The 23,474-nt window shown below is 40.5% G+C and overlaps 1 protein-coding gene across 1 annotated transcript; it reads left to right on the top strand.

The window, feature by feature from the left end:
• The first annotated feature begins 105 nt into the window (after window positions 1–105).
• Window positions 106–21,331, top strand: LOC126152120 (cuticle collagen 2-like). Its single transcript, XM_049915986.1, has 3 exons — window positions 106–172; window positions 1,352–1,669; window positions 20,961–21,331. The coding sequence occupies exons 1-3, from the start codon at window positions 106–108 to the stop codon at window positions 21,329–21,331; spliced, it is 756 nt and encodes a 251-aa protein (XP_049771943.1).
• The last annotated feature ends 2,143 nt before the right edge of the window (window positions 21,332–23,474 follow it).

Raw genomic sequence — 23,474 nt, 5'->3', positions numbered from 1 at the left:
TATCTCACTCGGATTGCAGACTCTGTTCGCTTCCTTTGTTCAAGAGTCGCGGAATCACGAGTACTCCACATCAGGCGTTGACGACCCTTATAAAAGCTCTGCAGCATGGGCTCTCCTCAGCACATCTATCACCATGAGGGCGACAGTGGCAGCTCTCCTTCTGTGTCTTGTGGTGAGTAGTAAGGACTGTACATTGCGAAATACAAATAGAAACTCCTGTTTCATGTAACTTTACTGCTACAGTCACGACTACACCCTCTGCGGAGACGGCTGTATATGTAAAAATAAGCTTTTACTTGTACAGATGTTTGCGTTCATAATATTCTATTCTGGAATATAAATACGAAAACGTGATAATTTACACGCATTTGGGGATGCTATATTAATTCCCATCTTCATTCTGCAGAACTCAAGGCAACAGAAAGTGGCACAACTCAGAGAAGGAAGCAGCTCTAAAATTTATATTTTCAATAAATGAATAGAACTTCTTGAAACCCGATGCTGGTTGTCCAGTGAGAGCTGTCGTTGAGATACTGGGATGGAACTCGGGACGATGCCGATCATATCCCCATCCGCTCATCCAAGTTTCACTTTGTGTTTTTCTCATGCACTGCTTAAATCAAATGTCGCACTGTTTCCTTCGATAAAATTGGGAGGATTCGCTTAATAAATCTGGGGTTATGATTCATCGCTCATGAGCGCACCATCGACAAAATGCTAGTCGTTAATCTTCTTGTCTTCTTCATTTCGTTGCGTATGTACCCATTAACAGATCCCATACAGAATAAGCATACTGATACAGCATTTTACAATAGGTGTGTGAGAGAGTTGTTGAAAGTTGCTTCAGCAAATATTAACGGCCAGCTGTCATATTCCTCTTTGAGGGGAAGTCCCCTGTAGCTATAATGGGTTAATTTTGCACTTCACTTTATATAATAGGTCCTGATTAGTTGTCTCTGAAAACCTTGCAACTGATATGTGTACTAAATGAGATTAGGGAAGTTCTCATACTTGTTACTTCTCTACACCACGAAGTTCCTCCACAAAGATGTCAAAAGCAATATGTCATGCCAACAGTGACGCTCGTTTCTTGTCCCCTAAACTATGAAGCCTCATTGACCGTGTGTCTAAGCTGGCCTTTATAACAACTCCTAAGTGGCTCCATAAGTGGGTACAGAGTTGCTTAATAAAACTACAGTTCTCTGTGTACCACCTTGCAAGAAAGCTTAATATGGCTCCAGTGTCTAGCACATACTAGGAATTGCAATGTTTTCCAATAATCTTGCTTTCATATTGTTCTTGAGAACACGTTCCAAAGAAAATGTATCGCGTAATTTACGGCACACCATAGTAATTCAGGTGTCAGCATTCCGCAGTCAAGAGACTCCACCTGGCCCTCCTGGACCAACTGACGAGCCACCACCAACTGGACCACCTGGACCACCAATTGGAGGTCCTGATCCGACAGGTCAACCAACTGGACCACCAGGCACGCCAGCTAGAGGTCCTGAACCAACTGGACCATCTGACACACCAACTGGGGGTCCTGAACCAACAGATCAACCCACTGGAGGTCCTCAACCAACTGGAGGGCCCCAACCAACTGGTGGGCCACAGCCTACTGAAGGCCCACAGCCTACTGGTCCACCAGGGCCACCAGGACCGCCATGTAGGGGACTTTGGCGTTTCTGACTTCCTGTACACGTTTCTGCGAAACATCAAGAGATTTCAGCCATGATATTTACGATTAACTCTACCTGATTATACACATGGAAGTGTTCTATAAATCGCTTTGTGAGATTATTTCTCATTAAATCAGAATAGAAAAATCTCCATAAATGTTTCCATCATTTGTAAAGCGTAACGAATAACCTACTGCCAAAAAAAGTAACTCCTTAGGAGGGGGATGAATTTGATACCAAAAAAGCTATGAGAGACATAAGTATAGATTCATAACTCATTCAGTTATTGACTGTGTAATCAGTAACTTCAGTGTGTACTCTATGTGATGAGGTGTACTAATTCCTTGATGAGTGTGCCATGCGCCACGTCAGTCTAGGTATCCAAGGATATGTTAGCGTAACATTCACGTAAAAACATTGTAGACGCATTTTCTGGTACTTTGAGTGAACAAATGAAATTGTATGACTTCTACTGGCGTATGACTGTAGCACGATTTTAGACACAATGCTTGGCAGCTAGCATCATTGTCAAAATTAAACTGCATATAACAGTTGTCAGACATGCTCTTGAAATGTATTCCTGTTTCACCTTAACGATAACAGTTATGGCAGAGATTTACCATCACATAAAAGAGAAATATGTAATTTAACTACTCAGAAGAGATCGCCAGCTGTGACTCCATCATCTCTTTATTTCAATGTGTTCTTGGGACTTAGTATGGTCTCTTTTGAAATTTTACAGTTCTGAGTAACGCATGCAGATATGGCAGGGTTTCCAGAAGTTGAACAATGACTCCAAATTATCAAAGCACTTTACTTTTCTTAATGAGAGAGTAATATGTAGTCCATGGCCTATTCTTGAAAACCAATGCTTTTACCATACCTACTCACAACAGCAAAGTGACGAAGTATGTCTACCTAAGATACAATAATATCAAGTCAAATTTATGACCTAAAAAGTATGATCACCTGCTTAATAGCTTGTTTGTCCATCTTTGGAACGAAATTCATCATTGATTGTGGGCATCGAGCATTCGACAGTTTGATGGTAGGGTTGTGGTGGTATGTGGCATTTGATGTCTACGCACAAGTCATGTAATTCGTGTAATAACGGGCCGCTGATTTACATACGCGGTGATCGCGGCTGGTAGTTATCTAAATCGGTTCCATAGGATTTACATCAGGCAAATTGGTCGTTGAGGTGTCAATGTGAGTTCGCTATATTGCCGCTCAAATGACTGTATGACAGTTCTGGCTCCTAGACATGAATAATTATACTGACGAATGATGACATCACTGCTGGGGAAGACGTGAAGGATGAAGGGATGCAGGTGGTCCGAATCTGTCAGAGTGTCTTTGATTACTAACACAGGGCCCATGCAAGTACAGGAGAATGTCTCCCAAGGCATAATACTGCTTCCATCAATATACGTCCGTGAAGCGAAACACTTTTCGAACCGCCATTCACCTTGATGACTGCCTTTGTGGAGAGGACAATCGACCTAGTGTAGCAAAAAAGGCAGTCATCTCGGCTCCCGACACTCACCGGAGACTTCAGAGGCGAGGGCCACAGATACAGACTCTGGATAGTGGGCGTTTGTTGGTCACCATGATCTCAGCCACGCCGGCGAGGAGAAGGACACAGCTGGCCACCTGCGGCCCTCACTGAGTAGTGCTGAGTCGGCAGGGACTCAGACCACTGATTCAACTGCAGCGTCCTGACGATGACGCACTCCGCTGACGTACATGGCCGGCACTACACAGCGTTGCATTACATAGCCCGCTGGGGTACTCCCTCAGCATTGCAGGGCCAAGTGATGCGCACCGAGCTGAATGGAGCATTGTAGTGGAAATAAATAAATCATTTGGAAAGTTCTCGCCGAGTTTTAATACAGCACCTCCTGGCACCCATCCACTATACTAGCAATTCGGGAGATAAGAGGACGAAATAATTTCCTAACTAGGTTGAAGAGGTAGCAACAGACACTTTCCCAATGTGAGTCTCTTTTTTCTGTCTTTATGAATATGCGCTTTGTGAATTTTAATTACCAGCGACGGTCGAAAAGTTTCCAGCCCGAGATAGTTACCATAATGTTTCGCACACACAACACGACTTACTTTTATGGTGATGCTTTGTGTGTATGCCGGCCAAATTTTGCGGCTCCAGCTTTGTTAGTTTTGCTGCTCCATCTTATGCAACAGTGAAAAACAGGATGTACGACTTCAAGCAAAGAAAGATGCGCTAAGCAGCAGAAAGCCTGTCACCATTGCCACTGATGACAAAATGAATGCAGTTCATGATACAAACTTGCAGGATTGCTAAACAACGTTGCAGCACATTGAAACCACATTTGGAATGACCCATGGGAGTGTTCATCACATTGTTGTGGATATTTTGGAAATGTGGAAAGTTTCATCTCAGTGAGTCCCAAAAGACCTGAATCAGAGACGGGAGCATGTGTACTGTTGTGCAGAAATCGTTTGACAATTTCAAGTGAATAAAGACAGCTTTCTTGCTAGGTATGTGACGATGGATAAAAGTTGGGTTCACCACAAAACAATAGCCACAACATTGAAAACATCCTTCGTCCCCTACGCCATTGAAATATTGCGTGCAAAAATCAGCTGGTAAGGTCATCTCATCGGTCTTCTGGGATGCAGAAAGGGTAGTTATGGTGGATTACTTGCATAATGGCGTAACTATCAATGCATCATACTACTAAACCCTCCTGCGTCGTTTGAGAGAAGAGATAAAGAAAAAAAGGCCCGGAATATTGGTGTGTGGAGTGCTTTTGCGCAAGTACAACGCACCAGCGCTCAAAGCCTCGCACCACTGAAGACTGATCGTCACTGCTTGTTATCTATGCGGATTAGTGTGCCGAGTATTATGTTGTTGTTGTCTGATGCAGCACTCCACGCTACTCTATTCTGTGCAAGCTTCTTAATCTCCAAAAACTACTGCTACCTCCATCCTTCTGAATGTGCTTAGTGTATTCATCTCTTGGTCTCCCTCTACGATTTTTACCCTCCACGCTGCTCTCCAATACTAAACTGGTGATCCCTTGATGCCTCAGAACATGTCTTGCCAACCGATCCCTTCTTCTACTCAAGTTGTGCACACAAATTCCTTTCTCCCCAATTCTGTTCAGTACTTCCTCATTCCTTATGTGATCTACCCATCTAATCTTCAGGATTTTCCTGTAGCACAACATTTCGAAAGTATGTATTCTCTTCTTGTCTAAACTATTTATTGTCCATGTTTCACTTCCAAACATGGCTACACTCCACACAAATCCTTTAAGATAAGACTTCCTGACACTTAAATCTATACTCGATGTTAACAAATTTCTCTTCTTCAGAAACGCTTCCCATGCCATAGCCAGTCTACATTTTATATCCTTTATACTCCCCAAATAGCAAAACTCATTCAAAATACTTTAAGTGTCTCATTTCCTAATTTAATCCCATCAGTATCACCTGATTTAATTCGACTACATTCCATTATCCTCGTTTGGCTTTTGCTGACGCTCATCTTATGTCCTCCTTTCAAGATACTGTCTATTCCCTTCAACTGCTCTTCCACGTCCTTTGTTGTCTCTGACAGAATTGGTACGTCATCGGCAAACCTCAAAGTTTTTATTTCTTTTCCGTGGATTTTAATTCCTACTCCATATTTTTCTTTTGTTTCCTTTACTACTTGCTCAGTATACAGATTGAATAACATTGGGGATAGGCTACAATCCAGTTTCACTCCCTTCCCAACCACTGCTCCCTTTTCATGCCCCTCGACTCTTATAACTGCCACCTGGTTTCTGTACAAATTGTAAATATCATTTCACTTCCATTATTTCACCCCTGCCTCCTTCAGAATTTGAATGAGAGTATTCCGACCAACATTCTCAAAAGCTTTCTCTGAATCTGCAAATGCTAGAAACATAGGTTTGCCTTTCCTTAATCTATCTTCTAAGATACGTCGTAGGATCAGTATTACCTCACGTGTTCCGACATTTCTACGGAATCCAAAAAGATAATCCTCGAGGTCGGATTCTACCAGTTTTTGTGGATGTGAATAATTCGTTTTAGTATTTTGCAGCTGTGGCTTATTAAACTGATAGTTTGGCAATGTTCACACCTGTCAACACCTGCTTTCTTTGGGATTGGAATTATTATATTCTTCTTCAAGTATAAGGGTATTTCGCTTGTCTCATACATCTTGCTCACCAGACAGGATAGTATTTTCAGGGTTGGCTCTCTCAACGCTATCAGTAGTTCTAATGGAATGTTGTCTTCTCCTGGGGCCTTGCTTTGACATAGGTCTCTCAGAACTCTGTTAAATTCTTCACACAGTATCATAACTCATATTTCATCTTCATCTACGTCCTCTTCCATTTCCATAATACTGTCCACAAGCACATCGCCCTAGTATTGACCATCTACATACACCTTCGACCTTCCTGCTTTCCCGCCTTTTCGTAGCACTAGTTTCCCATCTCCAATCTTGATATTCATATGGGTCGTTCTCTTCCTCCAAAAGTCTCTTCAATTCTCCTGTACGCAGTGTCTATCTTACCCCTAGTGATGTATGTCTCTACATCCTTAAATTTGTTCTCTAGCCATCCCTGCTTAGCCATTTTGCACTTCCTATCGCTCTCATTTTTGAGACGTTTGTATTCGTTTTTGTCTAATCCATTTACTACATTTCTATATGTTTTCTTTTCATCAAATAAATCAACATCTCTTCTGTTACCCAAGGATTTCTCTAGCACTCGTCTTTTTACCTACTTGATCATTTGCTGCCTTCACTATTTCCTCTCTCAAAGCCACCCATTCTTCTTATACTGTATTTCTTTTCCCCACTCTTATCAATCGTTCCCCAATACTCTCACTGAAACTCTCTACAACCTCTGGTACTTTCAGTATATCCAGGTCCCATCACCTTAAATTCCCACCATTTTGCTGTTTCTTCAGTTTTAAACGACACTTCCTAACCAATAGATTGTGGACAGAGTCCACATCTGCCCCTGGAAATGTCTTACAATTTAAAACCTGTTTCCTAAATCTCTGTCTTACTGTTACATAGTCAATCTGAAACCTTCCAGTGTCTCCAGGCCTCTTCTACGTATACAACCTTCTTTCATGATTCTTAATCCAAGTGTTAGCTATGATAAAGTTATGCTGTGTGCAGAATTCTACTGGGCGGCTTCCTCTTTCATTGCTTATACTCAATTCCAAATTTAACTCCAATTTTCCTCCTCTTCCTTTTCCTACCATCGATTTCCAGTCCCCCATGACTATTAAATTTTCGTCTCCTTGCACTATCTGAATGATCTCTTTTATCTATCATACATTTCTTCAATCTCTTCGTCATATGCGGAGCTGGTGGACATATAAACTTGTACTACTGTGATAGGCGTGACTACGTGTCTATCTCTGCTACAATAATGCGTTCACTATTTTGTTCGTAGTAGCTTACCTGCACTCCTATTTTTTATTCATTCTTAAACAAAAATGTTCAAATGTGTGTGAATTCTTAAGGGACCAAACTACTGAGCCCATCGGTCCCTAAGCCTACACAGTACTTAATTAACTTAAACCAACTTACGCTAAGGACGACACACACACCCATGCCCGAGGGAGGGATCGAACCTCCGGCGGGGGCAGCCGCCCGGACCGTAGCAACACGCCTTAGACCGAGCTGCTACCCCGCGCTGACCATTATTAAACATACTCCTGCACTACCCCTATTTGATTTTGTATTTATAACGCTGTATTCACCTGACCAGAAGTCTTGATCCTCCTGCCACCAAACTTCACTAATTCTCACTATATCTAACTTCAACTTATCCATTTCCCTTAATAATTTTCTAACCTACCTACCCAATTAAGGGATATCCGATACATAGAACGCCAGTTTTGTTTCTCCTGATAACGACGTCCGCCTGAGATGTTCCCGCCTGGAGATCCGAATGGGGGACTATTTTACCTCCGGAATATTTTACACGAGGGGACGCGATTATCATTTAAGCACACAGTAAAGCTGCATGCCATCGGGAAAAATTGCGGCTGTAGTTTCCCATTGCTTTCAGCTGTACACATTACCAGCACAGCAAGTCCGTTAGGTTAATGTTACAAGGGCAGGTCAGTCAATCATCCAGCCTGTTGCCCATGCCACTAATTAAAAGGCTGCTGCCCCTCTTTAGGAACCACACGTTTGTCTGGACTCTCAACAGATACCCCTTCATTGTGGTTGTACCTTCGGTACGCCTATCTGTTTCGCTGAGAAACGCAAATCTCCTCACCAACGACACGGTCTTTGGTTCAGGGGGGACCGGGTATTATATTGAAAAATAAATTGTTATTGTGAAATCTGAGTCATTCTTTATTTGTTTCGACCCCTCCACCCCTGTATGTTATTGTACATGCTATTAACAGTGTATTACTTTGAATCCACATGTGTATGCTTATGATTTATCTGTTGCTCTTCACAGAGAGAGCAACAAGTAAATAGGAAACCACTATGAAAATAAAGCTTTAACATCTTATTTCTGTATCTTTGCAAAAGAGAAAAACTGTAAATGTACTTAATACTGAATTTACGTCATATTCTGCCCTTTGAGCTATAAAGAAACTCAATGAATCCGTAAACAACTGTGATCGTGGGCACTCTCCACCCATTGCCACCACATCCATGAACAGCCGCTGTTTTTACGCCGGCCTTCCACAGAAACTTCGCTGTTCTTGATAATCTCACTCTACGTTTTCTGCTCACGCAACGAAAGCAGCTGGGAAAGACGGTTTCACTGCTCGGCGTTACATTTCTAGTGACTGTAGTGTCACTTACGGTTAGACAGTAGTACAACTTTCTTGGAATTGAAATAATGGTGGAATTATTATTGTCTAATTAAACTGTGAATGCCATATATACTGATACGCTAAAACATTATAACCACTAACTACCGCGACGGTGGATGTTCCTGGTGGCGTTGTGAGCACCTGACGCGGTAACAGAAGTACTTAAGCGGAACACCTTAACGAAGATATGGCCTGCAACCGGGGAAATCCATTGAGATAAACCTCTTTGACAAACGCCAGATTATTATAACGGAGAACGTGTGAACTACTAGCTTGAAAACGGCGTGACTGGTCGAATGTTCAATTTTTACTGTCGTGTGCGTCTATGGAAAGAGGGAGATGGACAGTGAAATTGCCATTACGAGCTAAATGGTTGGACGTCCACGACACTTTACAGAATGTGGGGTTCGGAGGCTTGTATGCTCTGTAAAGTAGCATAGATGGTGATCCGTCGCATCTCTGCCAAAAGAGTACAATACTGCTGCACACACAAGTGTTTCAAAGTTAGGTAAATAGAAAAGCACATCGTTCATGGTACATTCTTGAGCGTGGAGTTCTGCAGCGGGCCACCTCTACGTGTTCACATATTGACTCAATGACAGCGGCAATAAAGATTGCAGTGGACACAGGCCATCGAGTTTCGCCCGTCGGTCAATGGAACCTTGTCGGCTCTGGGTTAATCACATTTTTGCTACACTAGGTCGATTGTCGTCTCCACAAAGGTCGTCATCGAAGTGAACGGCGGCTCGAAACGTGCATCGCATCACGGAAGTAGCCTGCTGGGAGCAGTATTATGCTATGGGAGACGTTCTCCTGTGCTTGCATGGGACCTGGGTTAGTAATCTAAGACACACTGTCAGCTGCGAACCACTCGAATCCCTTCATCCTTCAAGTCTTCCCCAGCGGCAATATCATTATTCAGCAGTATAATTGTCCATGTCTCAGAACCAGAAGCTTTATACAGTGGTTTGAGGAGCATTATAGAGAGCTCCCAATGTCTCCTCAACTACCAAATTCGCCTGATGTAAATCCTATGGAACCCATTTAGATCACTATTGGCCGCCATCACCGCGTATGCAAATCAGCGGCCAGTTATGTACGCGAATTTACAAGACTTGTGCGTAGACATCACATGCCACATACCACCACAACCCTACTATCAAACTGTCGAATGACTGACACTCAGAGTCAGTGATGTATTTCGTTCCAAAGACGGACAAATAAGCTGTTAAGCAGGTGATCGTAATGTTTTGGATCATACGTGTACCTTGATATTATTCTACGTTATATGAATACTGAGATAGATATACTTCGCCAGTTTGTCATTGTGAGTAGGTATGGTAAAAGCATTGAATTTGAAGAATTATCCATGGACTAGATTTTAGTCCTTCATTAAGAAAAGTAAAGTGCTTTGATAATTTCGAGTCATTGTTAAACTTCTGGAAACCCTGCCATATCTGTATGCGTTACTCAGCATTATAAATATGTATTTCAAAATAGAACATATTAAGTCCCAAGAACACGTTGAAATAAAGATATGATGGAGTCACAGGTGGCGATCTCTCCTGAGTAGTTAAATTACATATTTATCTTATATGTGGTGGATATCACTGTCGTAATCGTTGTTGCTGAGGTGAAAGAGAATAGATTTCAAGAGCATGTCTGACAATTGTTATAATCAGTTTAGTTTTGGCTTTGGTGCTAGCTACGAAATATTGTCCCTAAAACCTCGTTACCCTCATACGCCAGTAGAAATCATACAATTCCATTTGTTCACTCATTGTACCAGAAAGTAGGTCTATAACGTTTACACTTGAATGTAACACTAACATATCCTTATACACATAGCCTGACGCGGTGCAAGGCACACTCAGTAAGAAACTAGGACACTTCGCACGTAGAGTACATACAGAAGATAGTGATTACGCCTCAATGAAGAACTGAATGACCAACGAAAATGTACTTATGCCTGTCATAGCTATTTTGATATCGTCTCCCTCCCAAAGAGTTAGTATACTTCGTGTTACATTATTACTCTACTACACACCAATAATCAGTAAGGTTAATTAGAATAAGAAGAAGAATTATCCAAAATTAGTAATAGGTTGAAGACACTTAGAAATAGAAGCTATTGGTAAGTAACACAGTTCCCATTTTTAAGACAGGGAAAATTACTAAAAGGTTAAAGAAACTCAGTGCATTACGAAGTATACTCCGCGTGCACCATTCTCTCCTATGATTCGATTTCTTTGCTGTAAATTTAATTACTCCCTTCTTGTTTAGCGACACTACCGATACACGTTCAAAATGTATTACCTGAAACTCAGATGCCTTGCGTTATGGTACAATGATATGGGCATTGCATGTGCATTCCAAAAAAAAAAAAGTCTTTCAGATCCCTGTCCAATCAGACAATTTTATGTTTCCTGTATTTTACCTAACCTGACTTTGGTTTCCATGCGCTGCATGTTTCATGGTAGTGGTCTCTATAGTCTGTATCAGAGAATCATACAAATTTTCCTGTCTGCAGTCTATTCTTGTGGAACCATACAGTACCTGGTATAAAAACGTTTTAACCTTGATGTAATTGTTGCTGTAGTTACACGTAGTACTGAGACAACAACTCAAAGGCTGTATTTCTTCTAATTCCATTGACGAAAATTCTGCATATAATATCAATTTTTCATCTGAATGCAGTTAGTTTTACTGGTAATGTGAAAATTATCAAATTGTATTTTGTAGGAATTATATTTAAGCAGTATACGCTGACCTGTCGTTCTCCTTTCCACGTATTGTTTTGTCCTTTGCAACGCTTCGGAGCAACTAGTTCATAAACTCTTAAATGATAAAATCAGTATGACTGGTAATAAGTAGAGGTCATACGGTATAACATTGAGTTCGCGATCATTGTTGTTACAGAACCTATTTTTACCAACTACGTTGTCTGTATATGTTCTAGCCGCCCATTCACCCCTTAGAAAAACATTTCAACTCAATGTGAATTTAGTAGCTAACTTCGGTAAACTTTGGTTATTCTTATATCTTCATTCCTACCAATTGAAATTCCTACTGTTTTTCTCTACACATTCAAGACATATTGCTGTGTGATAAACGTACTACACATCTGCAATAACAATGGGTTATGAACTTCACCTGCATACTTCAATATTGGTACATGTACAATACTTCGTAGCAGTATAGTGTCAGATTTCACATTTTCTTTATCAGAGTTTCATTTCTCATAAAATTTATCAAATTAACCTCTTAGTAGAGTATAATACAAGTCTTTGATGAATTGCATATATAAGAATGTGATATTGTCCTCATGAGGTCGTTCCTTTATGGAGAGTAGGAGAAAGCTATGCAGAAGTCGATGGTAGGTTGTAAATGAAATACCCTTTTCGAAACAAGAGGGGATAAATTTTGGCGGAGGACCTTTCAACTATGGTGAAAGCTAATCGTCATGATTAATGTATTCCTGTTGGTTTGCCATATCTACACCTCTTGCAGTACTGTTAATACTGCATTTCTTCCAGCGAATGAATTATTAAGGATCTGTCATACATTCCCGAGGATTAGCAGAGTTTTGAAAAGGGGGAGAACTTATTGTGACCAGCCGATACTACATTCGTCTGGCCATAACTGACGATCCTTTGATTGTTCTGGGAGAAGGTTCATCAAACCAGAACATGTGAAATATTAGTTCACTTTATTACATTAATGAATAAAAGATTTGCATAAATTTAATACACTTCTTTGCCATATGATTGCTTGTTAGTTTACAACTGCCATTGGCTATGAATGCATCACTTGATGCGCAGAATAACAAACTGTTCTCTCGTAGTACAAAATCTGACACTTCCAAAAGAATATTTCAACAGAAACTTTCTCTCACTGCCCTGCACTATGATGTTGACTGCTGTAGCTGGTTTCTCGATCAGCTCTGAGCTCTTTCATGCTGTCACTACATCGATTCTCGTTGCCGCATTGCAGCGTTCTCTGAATACCACAGATTGTTGCACGTGTCATTACAAATATTAAAATCTTGAGTCACTGCAGTCAAAAATTGTAAATAAATTACACATCTGCTTTCAACAAACGTTTAGTAACACATTTATGCAGCAATAACACTACATGGGGTTTACGAAGGACTTACACGTTTACCAGTTGGACAGCTCGGGACAGAATGGGTTAACGGGGCACGACGGGATTGTGATCTTTACTAGACTGGAGAATGCTGCAACCTGCTGTAGTGACATGTAACTACGTCTCTCAACGGACGAGAAGGTGTGGCAACCATTTTAACTTAGTTTGGAGTGTGACTTGTAAGTGATCGACTTTCCTTCACGCTGAGATTGGCGTTTTTATAACCATAGGCGAACTTGAACGCAAGTTAATCCGTTAACAGTCAACTGTAGACCCCTACATAACGTGTAACCTTAAATTACATGCTGTTCGCTGTACAGTAGTTAATACGTTTAAATTCAACAGTTATTACACCCTATAAAAGTTGTTATGCTGAAAGTTTCTTTGGTCCACATCGGAACAGGTGGAATGGGATAGTGTCCTGCTGTGCCCCGACACTTTTGCATGCAAGTAGATTTCAAACTACATATTCCTTTTCCCTCTTGCATTTTGGATGGTGCGAAATTTCGTTAGAAGGACTGGTAGATACCAAATGGATGTTAAATCGGTGTAAATTGCAATTTCAGCCGTTTTAATTTCTGAAATGCGATTGTTAAAAGCGTCTAAGGAGTTCAATGTAAGCAAATCAACCTTGAAAAGATGTTAATAAATAGATGAATGATCCGGATTACAGAGTTAAGAAATCATCAAATGTGCTCACTGCAACAACTAACGTATTAATAAATTTTCGATGTTAAGAGCCAACTACAGGATGCTGTTGCGAGCACGGCAAAGAAAAGAAGATGGTGTAAATACGTCATATTCGCCAGGACAGAGAAATCTGCTTCCGAAATAAAAATAATAATAATTCAGAAAATTAAAGCTAAAAGTATAGCTGTACGCAAAATTAAAAAAGGACAAAAGAGAAGATATGAAAGGCCTTCACAAGAATAAGAGGAAGAAGATGATGGAGCAGAGTGAATCAGAAGGACAAGAATTTTATATGTCTACTGCGAGGACTTTTACTCCATTTATAATTAGGGCTAAATCGCATGCCTGAAATGTTTAAAGTGGGCGCACAATTTATATGCTGGCGTAGACATTGAAAATGAAGAAGAAATTGCGACTTATGAGTACTGTTAGAAAGACTAACAGCTAGAATTTTGATGGTTATTAAGCATTAAGAATGTCTCAAAATGACATTAAAATATTTTCTTACTCTTAATAACGATGTTATTGAAGATTCCTTTTCCACAGTCTAAATTGTTCGTTAAAAAACCTTATGTCTTAGTTTTAAGATAAAATTCATAATATTTCTACGTTCACGCAATAATTTCACAAAAATTCCCTAATCCTATTCTGCCCAGTGGGAAATATGCAAGCATTTCTTTGAAAAACTTAAAAAATTCTAAACATTGTTTTGAAGTAATTTTCAAATGAGATACGTTAGAATATACTACAAGGCGAGTTTATACAACATTAAGACGTGATTTCTTGGTTCCTTTATTTTACAGAAATTGTTAAACATTAAGTATTCAGTTTCGCCCCGAGATTCTCTACTTACCTTCCGGCAGCCACGTTCCTAGTACAAATGGGAATTTCGTCGAACCCTCATCTGTTGGAGTCGTGCGTAACTATGATACATAAATTCAAACTGGGTTTATTTGGCATCATCACTGAAGTAGCCTGTCCAAGAGGTAAACATTACATGGAGGACGATTTTTTATAAATCTTTTTATAAGTTAGATGAATGTTCTGCTGTATCTACCGCTGCAGCACGCAGAAGTTTCATGTGCAAACTGTAAGTTTTTCAGGTTTTATTCCAGCCGTGGCCAGGCAGAAGAGGTCAGGTCAGCCAATATCTTTATCAAGTAAGCCACTTGGCGATGCTATTGACGTTACGTCAAAACACTCCGACTTTGAATTGATATACTATGTGAGAGCCTTGAAATGATTTTCCGGATAGGCTTCCACGCTCAACTACTGCCCTGCTTAAAACTCGTCCTCTACCTGTGTTGCATGATTGTTCACAAATGGCTCCCCACCTTCCTTGATATAGGTATTTAATGCCATTATTTTAGGCACACACGATGTAAATTCCGATACGTTCGCATCCATACCTTGTTGTCACAGAAGCCCATGCTGCAGCTTGAACGTCTCTAATAACCGCCATCATAAAAAAATTGTCCATTTTTCACCATCACTAACGCCAGTGACCTTATAGTGAATTTCCTATGAAGCGATTTGATTCATGTGGCACCCTTTAGTCCCCTTAACATAACTTATAGCAAGCGCCCACTTTGTACAAACAACGCGTGTGCTACTCTTTATGTCGTATATCCGTATTTCACATCTGCAGGTAATTATTTATCACTTAATTTTCAGGCACCCGTATAGTTAAATTGCAAGTGGTGCAGATATGGCAAACCAACATGAAACCAAGAGAAACAACTTAACCATAACGATTAGCTTTCACCGATGTTGAAAGCTCTTCCACAAAACTTTATCCCTCTTGTTTCGAAAAAGGTACTTCGATTCCAACCTACCATCGACTTCTCCATAGCTTTCTCCTACTCTCCATAAGGGAACGACCTCATGAGGACAATATCACATTCTTATATATGCAATTCATCAAAGACTTGTATTATACTCTACTAAGAGGTTAATTTGATAAATTTTATGAGAAATTAAACTCTGATAAAGAAAATGTGAAATCTGACACTATACTGCTACGAAGTATAGTAAAATTACATGTACCAATATTGAAGTGTACAGGTGAAGTTCATAACCCATTGTTGTTGCAGATGTGTAATACGTATATCGCACAGCAAAAAGTCTTTAATATGTAGAGAAAAACAATACGAATTTCGGTTGGTAGGAATGAAGATATAAGAATAACCAAATTTTACCGAAGTTAGCTACTAAATTCACATTGAGTTGAAATGTTTCTCTAAGGGGTGAATGCGGTGTAAGAACGACTAGAACATGTACAGACAACGTAGATGGTAAAAATTGGTTCTGTAGCAACAATGATCCCGAACTCAATGTTATACCATATGACCTCTACTTATTACCAGTCATACTGATTTATCATTTAAGAGTTTATGAACTTGCTCCGAAGCGTTGCAAAGGACAAAACAATACGAATGGAAAGGAGAACGACAGGTCAGCGTATACTGCTTAAATATAATTCCTACAAAATACAATTTGATAATTTTCACATTACCAGTAAAACTAACTGCATTCAGATGAAAAATTGATATTATATGCAGAATTTTCGTCAATGGAATTAGAAGAAATACAGCCTTTGAGTTGTTGTCTCAGTACTACGTGTAACTACAGCAACAATTACATCATGGTTAAAACGTTTTTATACCAGGTACTGTATGGTTCCACAAGAATAGACTGCAGACAGGAAAATTTGTATGATTCTCTGATACAGACTATAGAGACCACTACCATGAAACATGCAGCGCATGGAAACCAAAGTCAGGTTAGGTAAAATACAGGAAACATAAAATTGTCTGATTGGACAGGGATCTGAAAGACTTTTTTTTTTTGGAATGCACATGCAATGCCCATATCATTGTACCATAACGCAAGGCATCTGAGTTTCAGGTAATACATTTTGAACGTGTATCGGTAGTGTCGCTAAACAAGAAGGGAGTAATTAAATTTACAGCAAAGAAGTCGAATCATAGGAGAGAATGGTGCATGCAGAGTATACTTCGTAATGCACTGAGTTTCTTTAACCTTTTAGTAATTTTCCCTGTCTTAAAAATTGGAACTGTGTTACTTACCAATAGCTTCTATTTCTAAGTGTCTTCAACCTATTACTAATTTTGGATAATTCTTCTTCTTATTCTAATTCATGTTTCTTATTATTGGTGTGTAGTAGAGTAATAATGAAACACGTAGAGTGTAAATAAGGTACTGACAAGATTTTCTCGATTAAACACTTTTAAATTTGAATAGAATATTCGTTCCCAGGTACGTGATTGATCGTTTCCCTATAGAATTTATGTGACGAAAAATAAAATACTAATTATTATGCAGTCCTTGACGGGTGAGAGAAACGGTCTAAGACGGCAAACCTGAGCAAAAAACTCATATAAATGAATTTCATGATAAATATCAACGAATATAAATTACATATTCACGTAATTATGAGACACGATACATCTAGCCACTATAGTGCCTGCCGATGTCACTGTTCGAAGGTAATTCACCGAACAAACCTAAATTATTCTTACGAAAAAAATATACGTTAGGCATGAGAAGAAATGATGGACAACTTGATCTCGTTTTGGATCTTCTGGGCAACATTGAATATGAAACGAAATAACACGTAACGTGTTAGGCCGTCCTATCCTCCAAAAATTCGTCACCAATCCTTTATTTACGGTCTCTGAAAAAAATGATACAAATATTCATACAAAGATATTGTTATTATGATAGGATATTATCAGGTTTCATATAATAATTAAAATCCACTTCCACATACTTTTCATCTAAAGGCAAGTCATATAGAAACGTTCACTTACTCTGCAACAGCCAGGCAAGAAAATATGCCGCAGAATGGTGAAAATAAATGAGATAACATATAGTTTGTTTTACAGCAACAGATATAGAGTTCATTTCCATTTGGACCCTTTAGCATAGAAGTCTCTGATCAAACGATTTTATTATGATTTTAATTACAAAATGCATTTTTAAATAGATAAACAAAACCAAAATTTCTAATATATCTTAGTATTAATATATTTCTATTGGCATTTCTCATTTCAGTCTTTTCACAATTATGAAGTCACAGAGCTGCAATCTATATATGTATGACATTATAATGACTATGTTATGGCTATACTTTGGAATAGATTTTCCAATTCTGAAGTACCTTACTTTGGAGGAAAACACATCAAGTGAATACCAAAATTTCAGAATAGGAACAGAAAATTGTATTCAAGCGAAAGTCTAAATGTGTTTCAGTGTGTAACACTCGGCCCTACTCTAGCACACTGAGCAGGACATTCATATGGTGCATGAAAGCACGTACTTCTGATCTTGTGATTACTAATCTAAGTATGAACACTGTCAAACGTAGACAGTAGTGATACCTGAAGAGCAACAAAACGATTATATGGGGCGCTACGCAGTCTGACTCTTCCACTGTACTAGTAATTTGCAAAATATTTCGTAGCGTCACGTCATAATACAAACGTAACAGCTACCTCGTCACGGTTGGATTCTCCTTTTCAAAGGTAGCGTGTTCAGGCAGTTAAGACACCTATAATGTAAAAAGGACTACAATATGCTGTTCAGTTCGTCCCAGCTGTTCCGTGTGGTCTTGTGATACAACCAGATCCCCCACTATCTCACTCGGATTACAGACTCTGTTCGCTTCCTTTGTTGAAGTCATGGAATCGCGAGTATTCCACATCAGGCGTTGGCGAGCCTTATAACAGCTCTGCAGCACGGGCTCGCGTCAGCACTTCCATCACCATGAGGGCGACAGTGGCAGCTCTCCTACTATGTCGTGTGGTGAGTAGTAAGGGCTGTACATTGAGAAAATACAAATTGAAATTAGTGCTTCAAATAATTTTACGAGTACAGTCGCGTCTATACCCTCTATGGAGATGGCTGTATATGAAAAAATAAGCATTTACGCCTACCAATGTTTACGTTCATAACATTCTATTCTGGAAAATAAATGAGAAAATGTGATAATTTACACACTTTTTTTTGAAGCTGTAGTATTTCTGACCTTAATTCTACAGAGCTTATATCAGCCGAAAGTGGTAGAACTCAGAGGAGGAAGCAGGTCTAAAATTTATATTTTCGATAAATAAATAGAACTTTTTCAAACCCGATGCAGGTTGTCCAGTGAGAGCAGTGGTTGAGATACTGCGATTGCGCTCGGGACGTTGCCAATCAAATCCCCACCATGTCATCCACATTTCACTTTGCGTTGTTCTCCTGAATCGCTTAAATCAAATGTCGCGCTCTTGCCTTCGATAAAATTCGGCAGATTCACTTAATAAATGCGGGGTTGTGATCCGTTTCTAATTACGCACCATCGACAAAATGCTAGTCGTTAATCTTCTTGTCTGCTTCCTTTCGTTGCGTATGTACCCATTAAGAGATCCCATACAGAATAAGTATACTGATACAACATTTTACGTTAAGTTTGTGGGACTGTTGTTGACAGCTGTTTCAGAAAACATTTACGGCCAGCTGCCAAACTCCTCATTGAGGCGGAAGTCCCTTGTAGCTATAATGAGTTAATTTTGCACTTCACTTTATACAGGGTGTTACAAAAAGGTACGGCCAAACTTTCAGGAAACATTCCTCACACACAAATAAAGAAAATATGTTATGTGGACATATGTCCTGAAACGCTTACTTTCCATGTTAGAGCTCATTTTAGGTTCGTCAGTATGTACTGTACTTCCTCGATTCACCGCCAGTTGCCCAATTGAAGGAAGGTAATGTTGACTTCGGTGCTTGTGTTGACATGCGACTCATTGCTCTACAGTACTAGCATCAAGCACACCAGTACGTAGCATCAACAGGTTAGTGTTCATCACGAACGTGGTTTTGCAGTCAGTGCAGTGTTTACAAATGCGGAGTTCACAGATGCCCATTTGATGTATGGATTAGCACGGGGCAATAGCCGTGGCGCGGTATGTTTGTATCGAGACAGATATCCAGAACGAAGGTGTCCCGACAGGAAGACGTTCGAAGCAATTGATCGGCGTCTTAGGGAGCACGGAACATTCCAGCCTATGACTCGCGATTGGGGAAGACCTAGAACGACGAGGACACCTGCAATGGACGAGGTAATTCTTCGTGCAGTTGACGATAACCCCAATGTCAGCGGCAGAGAAGTTGCTGCTGTACAATGTAACGTTGACCACGTCACTGTATGGAGAGTGCTACGGGAGAACCAGTTGTTTCCGTACCATGTACAGCGTGTGCAGGCATTAATCAGCAGCTGATTGGCCTCGGGTACACTTCTGGGAATGGTTCATCCAACAATGTGTCAATCCTCATTTCAGTGCAAATGTTCTCTTTACGGATGAGGCTTCATTCCAATGTGCTCAAATTGTAAATTTTCACAATCAACATGTGTGGGCTGACGAGAATCCACATGCAATTGTGCAATCACGTCATGAACACAGATTTTCTGTTAACGTTTGGGCAGGCATTGTTGGTGATGTCTTGATTGGGCCACATGTTCTTCCACCTACGCTCAATGGAGCACGTTATCATGATTTCATACGGGATACTCTACCTGTGCTGCTAGAACATGTGCCTTTACAAGTACGACACAACATGTGGTTCATGCACGATGGAGCTCCTGCACATTTCAGTCGAAGTTTTCTTACGCTTCTCAACAACAGATTCGGTGACCGATGGATTGGTAGAGGCGGACTAATTCCATGGCCTCCACGCTCTCCTGACCTCAACCCTCTTGACTTTCATATGTAGCGGGCATTTGAAAGCTCTTGTTTACGCAACCCCGGTGCCAAATGTAGAGACTCTTCGTGCTCGTATTGTGGACGGCTGTGATACAATACGCCATTCTCCAGGTCAGCATCAGCGCATCAGGGATACCAAGCGACGGAGGGTGGATGCATGTATCTCCGCTAATTGAGGACATTTTGAACATTTCCTGTAACAAAGTGTTTGAAGTCACGCTGGTACGTTCTGTTGCTGTGTGTTTCCATTCCATGATTAATGTGATTTGAAGAGAAGTAATAAAATGAGCTCTAACATGGAAAGTAAGCGTTTCCAGACACATGTCCACATAACATATTTTCTTTCTTTGTGTGTGAGGAATGTTTCCTGAAAGTTTGGCCGTACCTTTTTGTAACACCCTGTATAATAGGACCTGATTTGTTATCTCTAAAAAGTTTGGAACTGATATGTATTCTAAACGAGATTAGGGAAGATCTCATACTCGTTACTTCTCTACATGATGACCACGAAGTTCCTTTAGAAAGATGTCAAAAGCAATACGTCATGCCAACAGTGATGCTCGTTTCTCGAGCCTCTAAAGTATGAAGCCATATCGACCGAATGTCTAAGTTGGGCTTTATAACGACTCCTAAGTGGCTCCATAAGTGGGTACACAGTTGCTGAATAAAACTACAGTCCTCTGTGTGACACTTTCCGAGATAGGCTAATATGGCTCCAGTGTCTAGCACATACTAGGAATTGCATCGCATAATCTTGCTTTCATATTGTTCTTACCTACACATTCCAAAGAGAGTGTATCATGTAGTTTATGGCAAACCATAGTGCTTCAGGTGTCAGCATGCCACAGTCAGGAGACTCCACCTGGTCCTCCTGGCCCAACTGAGGGGCCACTGGACCACATGGACCACCAACTGGAGGTCCTGACCCGACAGGCCAACCGACTGGACCACCAGGCACACCAACTGGAGGTCCTGAACCAACTGGACCACCTGGCATACCATCTGGGGGTCCTGAACCAACAGATCAACCCACTGGAGGTCCTCAACCAACTGGAGGGCCCCAACCAACTGGTGGACCTCAGCCTACTGAAGGCCCACAGCCTACTGGCCCACCAGGACCACCGTCTAGGGGACTTTGGAGTTTCTGACTTCCTGTACACATTTGTGCAATACATCAAGAGATTCCAGCCGTGATATTTACGATTAAATCTACCTGATATTACTGATGAAAATGTTCTGGAAATCGCTTTGTAAAATTATTTCTCATTAAATCAGCATAGGAAAATCTCAATAAATGTTTCCATCATTTGCAAAGTGTAACGAATAACCTACTGGCCCAAAAAAATACTAACTCTTTACGAGCGAGATGATGTCAAAATAGCTATGACAGGCATAAGTACATTTTCGTTGCTCATTCAGTTCTTCACTGCGTAATCACTATCTTCTGTATGTACTCTACGTGATGAGTCCTAATTTCTTACTGAGTGTGCCTCGCACCACGTCAAGCTATGTGTACAAGGATATGTTAGTGTTACATTCAAGTGTAAACATTATAGACCTACTTTCTGGTACAATGAGTGAACAAATGCAACTGTTTGATTTCTACTGGCGTATGAGGGTAACGCGGTTTTAGGGACAATATTTTGTAGCTAGCACCAATGTCAAAACTAAACTGATTATAACAATTGTCAGACATGCTCTTGAAATCTTTTCTCTTTCACCTCAGCAACAACGATTATGACAGTGATATCCACCACATATAAGATAAATATGTAATTTAACTACTCAGGAGAGATCGCCACCTGTGACTCCATCATCTCTTTATTTCAACGTGTTCTTGGGACTTAGTATGTTCTATTTTGAAATACATATTTATAATGCTGAGTAACGCATACAGATATGGCAGGGTTTCCAGAAGTTTAACAATGACTCCAAATTATCAAAGCACTTTACTTTTCTTAATGAAGGACTAAAATCTAGTCCATGGATAATTCTTCAAATTCAATGCTTTTACCATACCTACTCACAATGACAAACTGGCGAAGTATATCTATCTCAGTATTCATATAACGTAGAATAATATCAAGGTACACGTATGATCCAAAACATTACGATCACCTGCTTAACAGCTTATTTGTCCGCTTTGGAACGAAATACATCACTGATTCTGAGTATCAGTCATTCGACAGTTTGATGGTAGGGTTGTGGTGGTATGTGGCATGTGATGTCTACGCACAAGTCTTGTAATTCGCGTACATGAGTGGCCGCTGATTTGCATACGCGGTGATGGCGGCCAATAGTGATATAAATGGGTTCCACAGGATTTACATCAGGCGAATTTGGTTGTTGAGGAGACATTGCGAGTTCGCTATAATGCTCCTCAAACCACTGTATAAAGCTTCTGGTTCTGAGACATGGACAATTATACTGCTGAATGATGACATTGCCGCTGGGGAAGACGTGGAGGATGAAGGGATTCGAGTGGTTCGCAGCTGACAGTGTGTCTTAGATTACTAACCCAGGTCCCATGCAAGCACAGGAGAACGTCTCCCATAGCATAATACTGCTCCCAGCAGGCTACTTCCGTGATGCGATGCACGTTTCGAGCCGCCGTTCACTTCGATGACGACCTTTGTGGAGACGACCATCGACCTAGCGTATCAAAAATGTGATTAAACCAGAGCCGACAAGGTTCCATTGACCGACGGTCGAAACTCGATGGCCTGTGTCCACTGCAATCTTTATTGACGCTGTCGTTGAGTCAATATGTGAACACGTAGAGGTGGCCCGCTGCAGAACTCCATGCTCAAGAATGTACCATGAACGGTGTGCCTCGAAACACAGCAGTATTGTGCTCTTTTGACTTAGATGCGACGGATCACCATCTGTCCTACTTTAGGGAGCATACAAGCCTCCGAACCCCACATTCTGTAATATGTCGTGGATGACCAACTATTTAGCCGTAGTGGCAATTTCACTGTTCTTCTGCCTCTTTCCATAGACGTTCACGACAGTAAAAATTGAACATTCTACCAGTCACGCTATTTTCGTGATACTAGTTCACACGTTCTCCATAATAATAATCTGCCCTTCTGTCAAGGGCCTCAACGGGATCCCCGTTTGCAGGCCTTATCTTCGCTAGGGTGATGCCACGTACCTGTCTGCTCCGCTTAAGTACTTCTTGTCACGTGCCAACAACGCCACCAGGAACATCCAGCGTTAGTGGTTGTAATGTTTTAGCTTGTCAGTGTATATGGCATTCACAGTTCAACTAGACAATAATAATACCACCATTATTTCAATTCCATGAAAGTTGTATTACGGTCCAATCGCAAGT

The sequence above is a fragment of the Schistocerca cancellata genome, chromosome 2 (genome assembly GCF_023864275.1).
Source record: "Schistocerca cancellata isolate TAMUIC-IGC-003103 chromosome 2, iqSchCanc2.1, whole genome shotgun sequence".
NCBI classification, from domain to species: Eukaryota; Metazoa; Arthropoda; class Insecta; order Orthoptera; family Acrididae; genus Schistocerca; species Schistocerca cancellata.
Note: the sequence above shows the minus strand (reverse complement) of the source record. Positions and strands in the feature narration are given on the sequence as shown.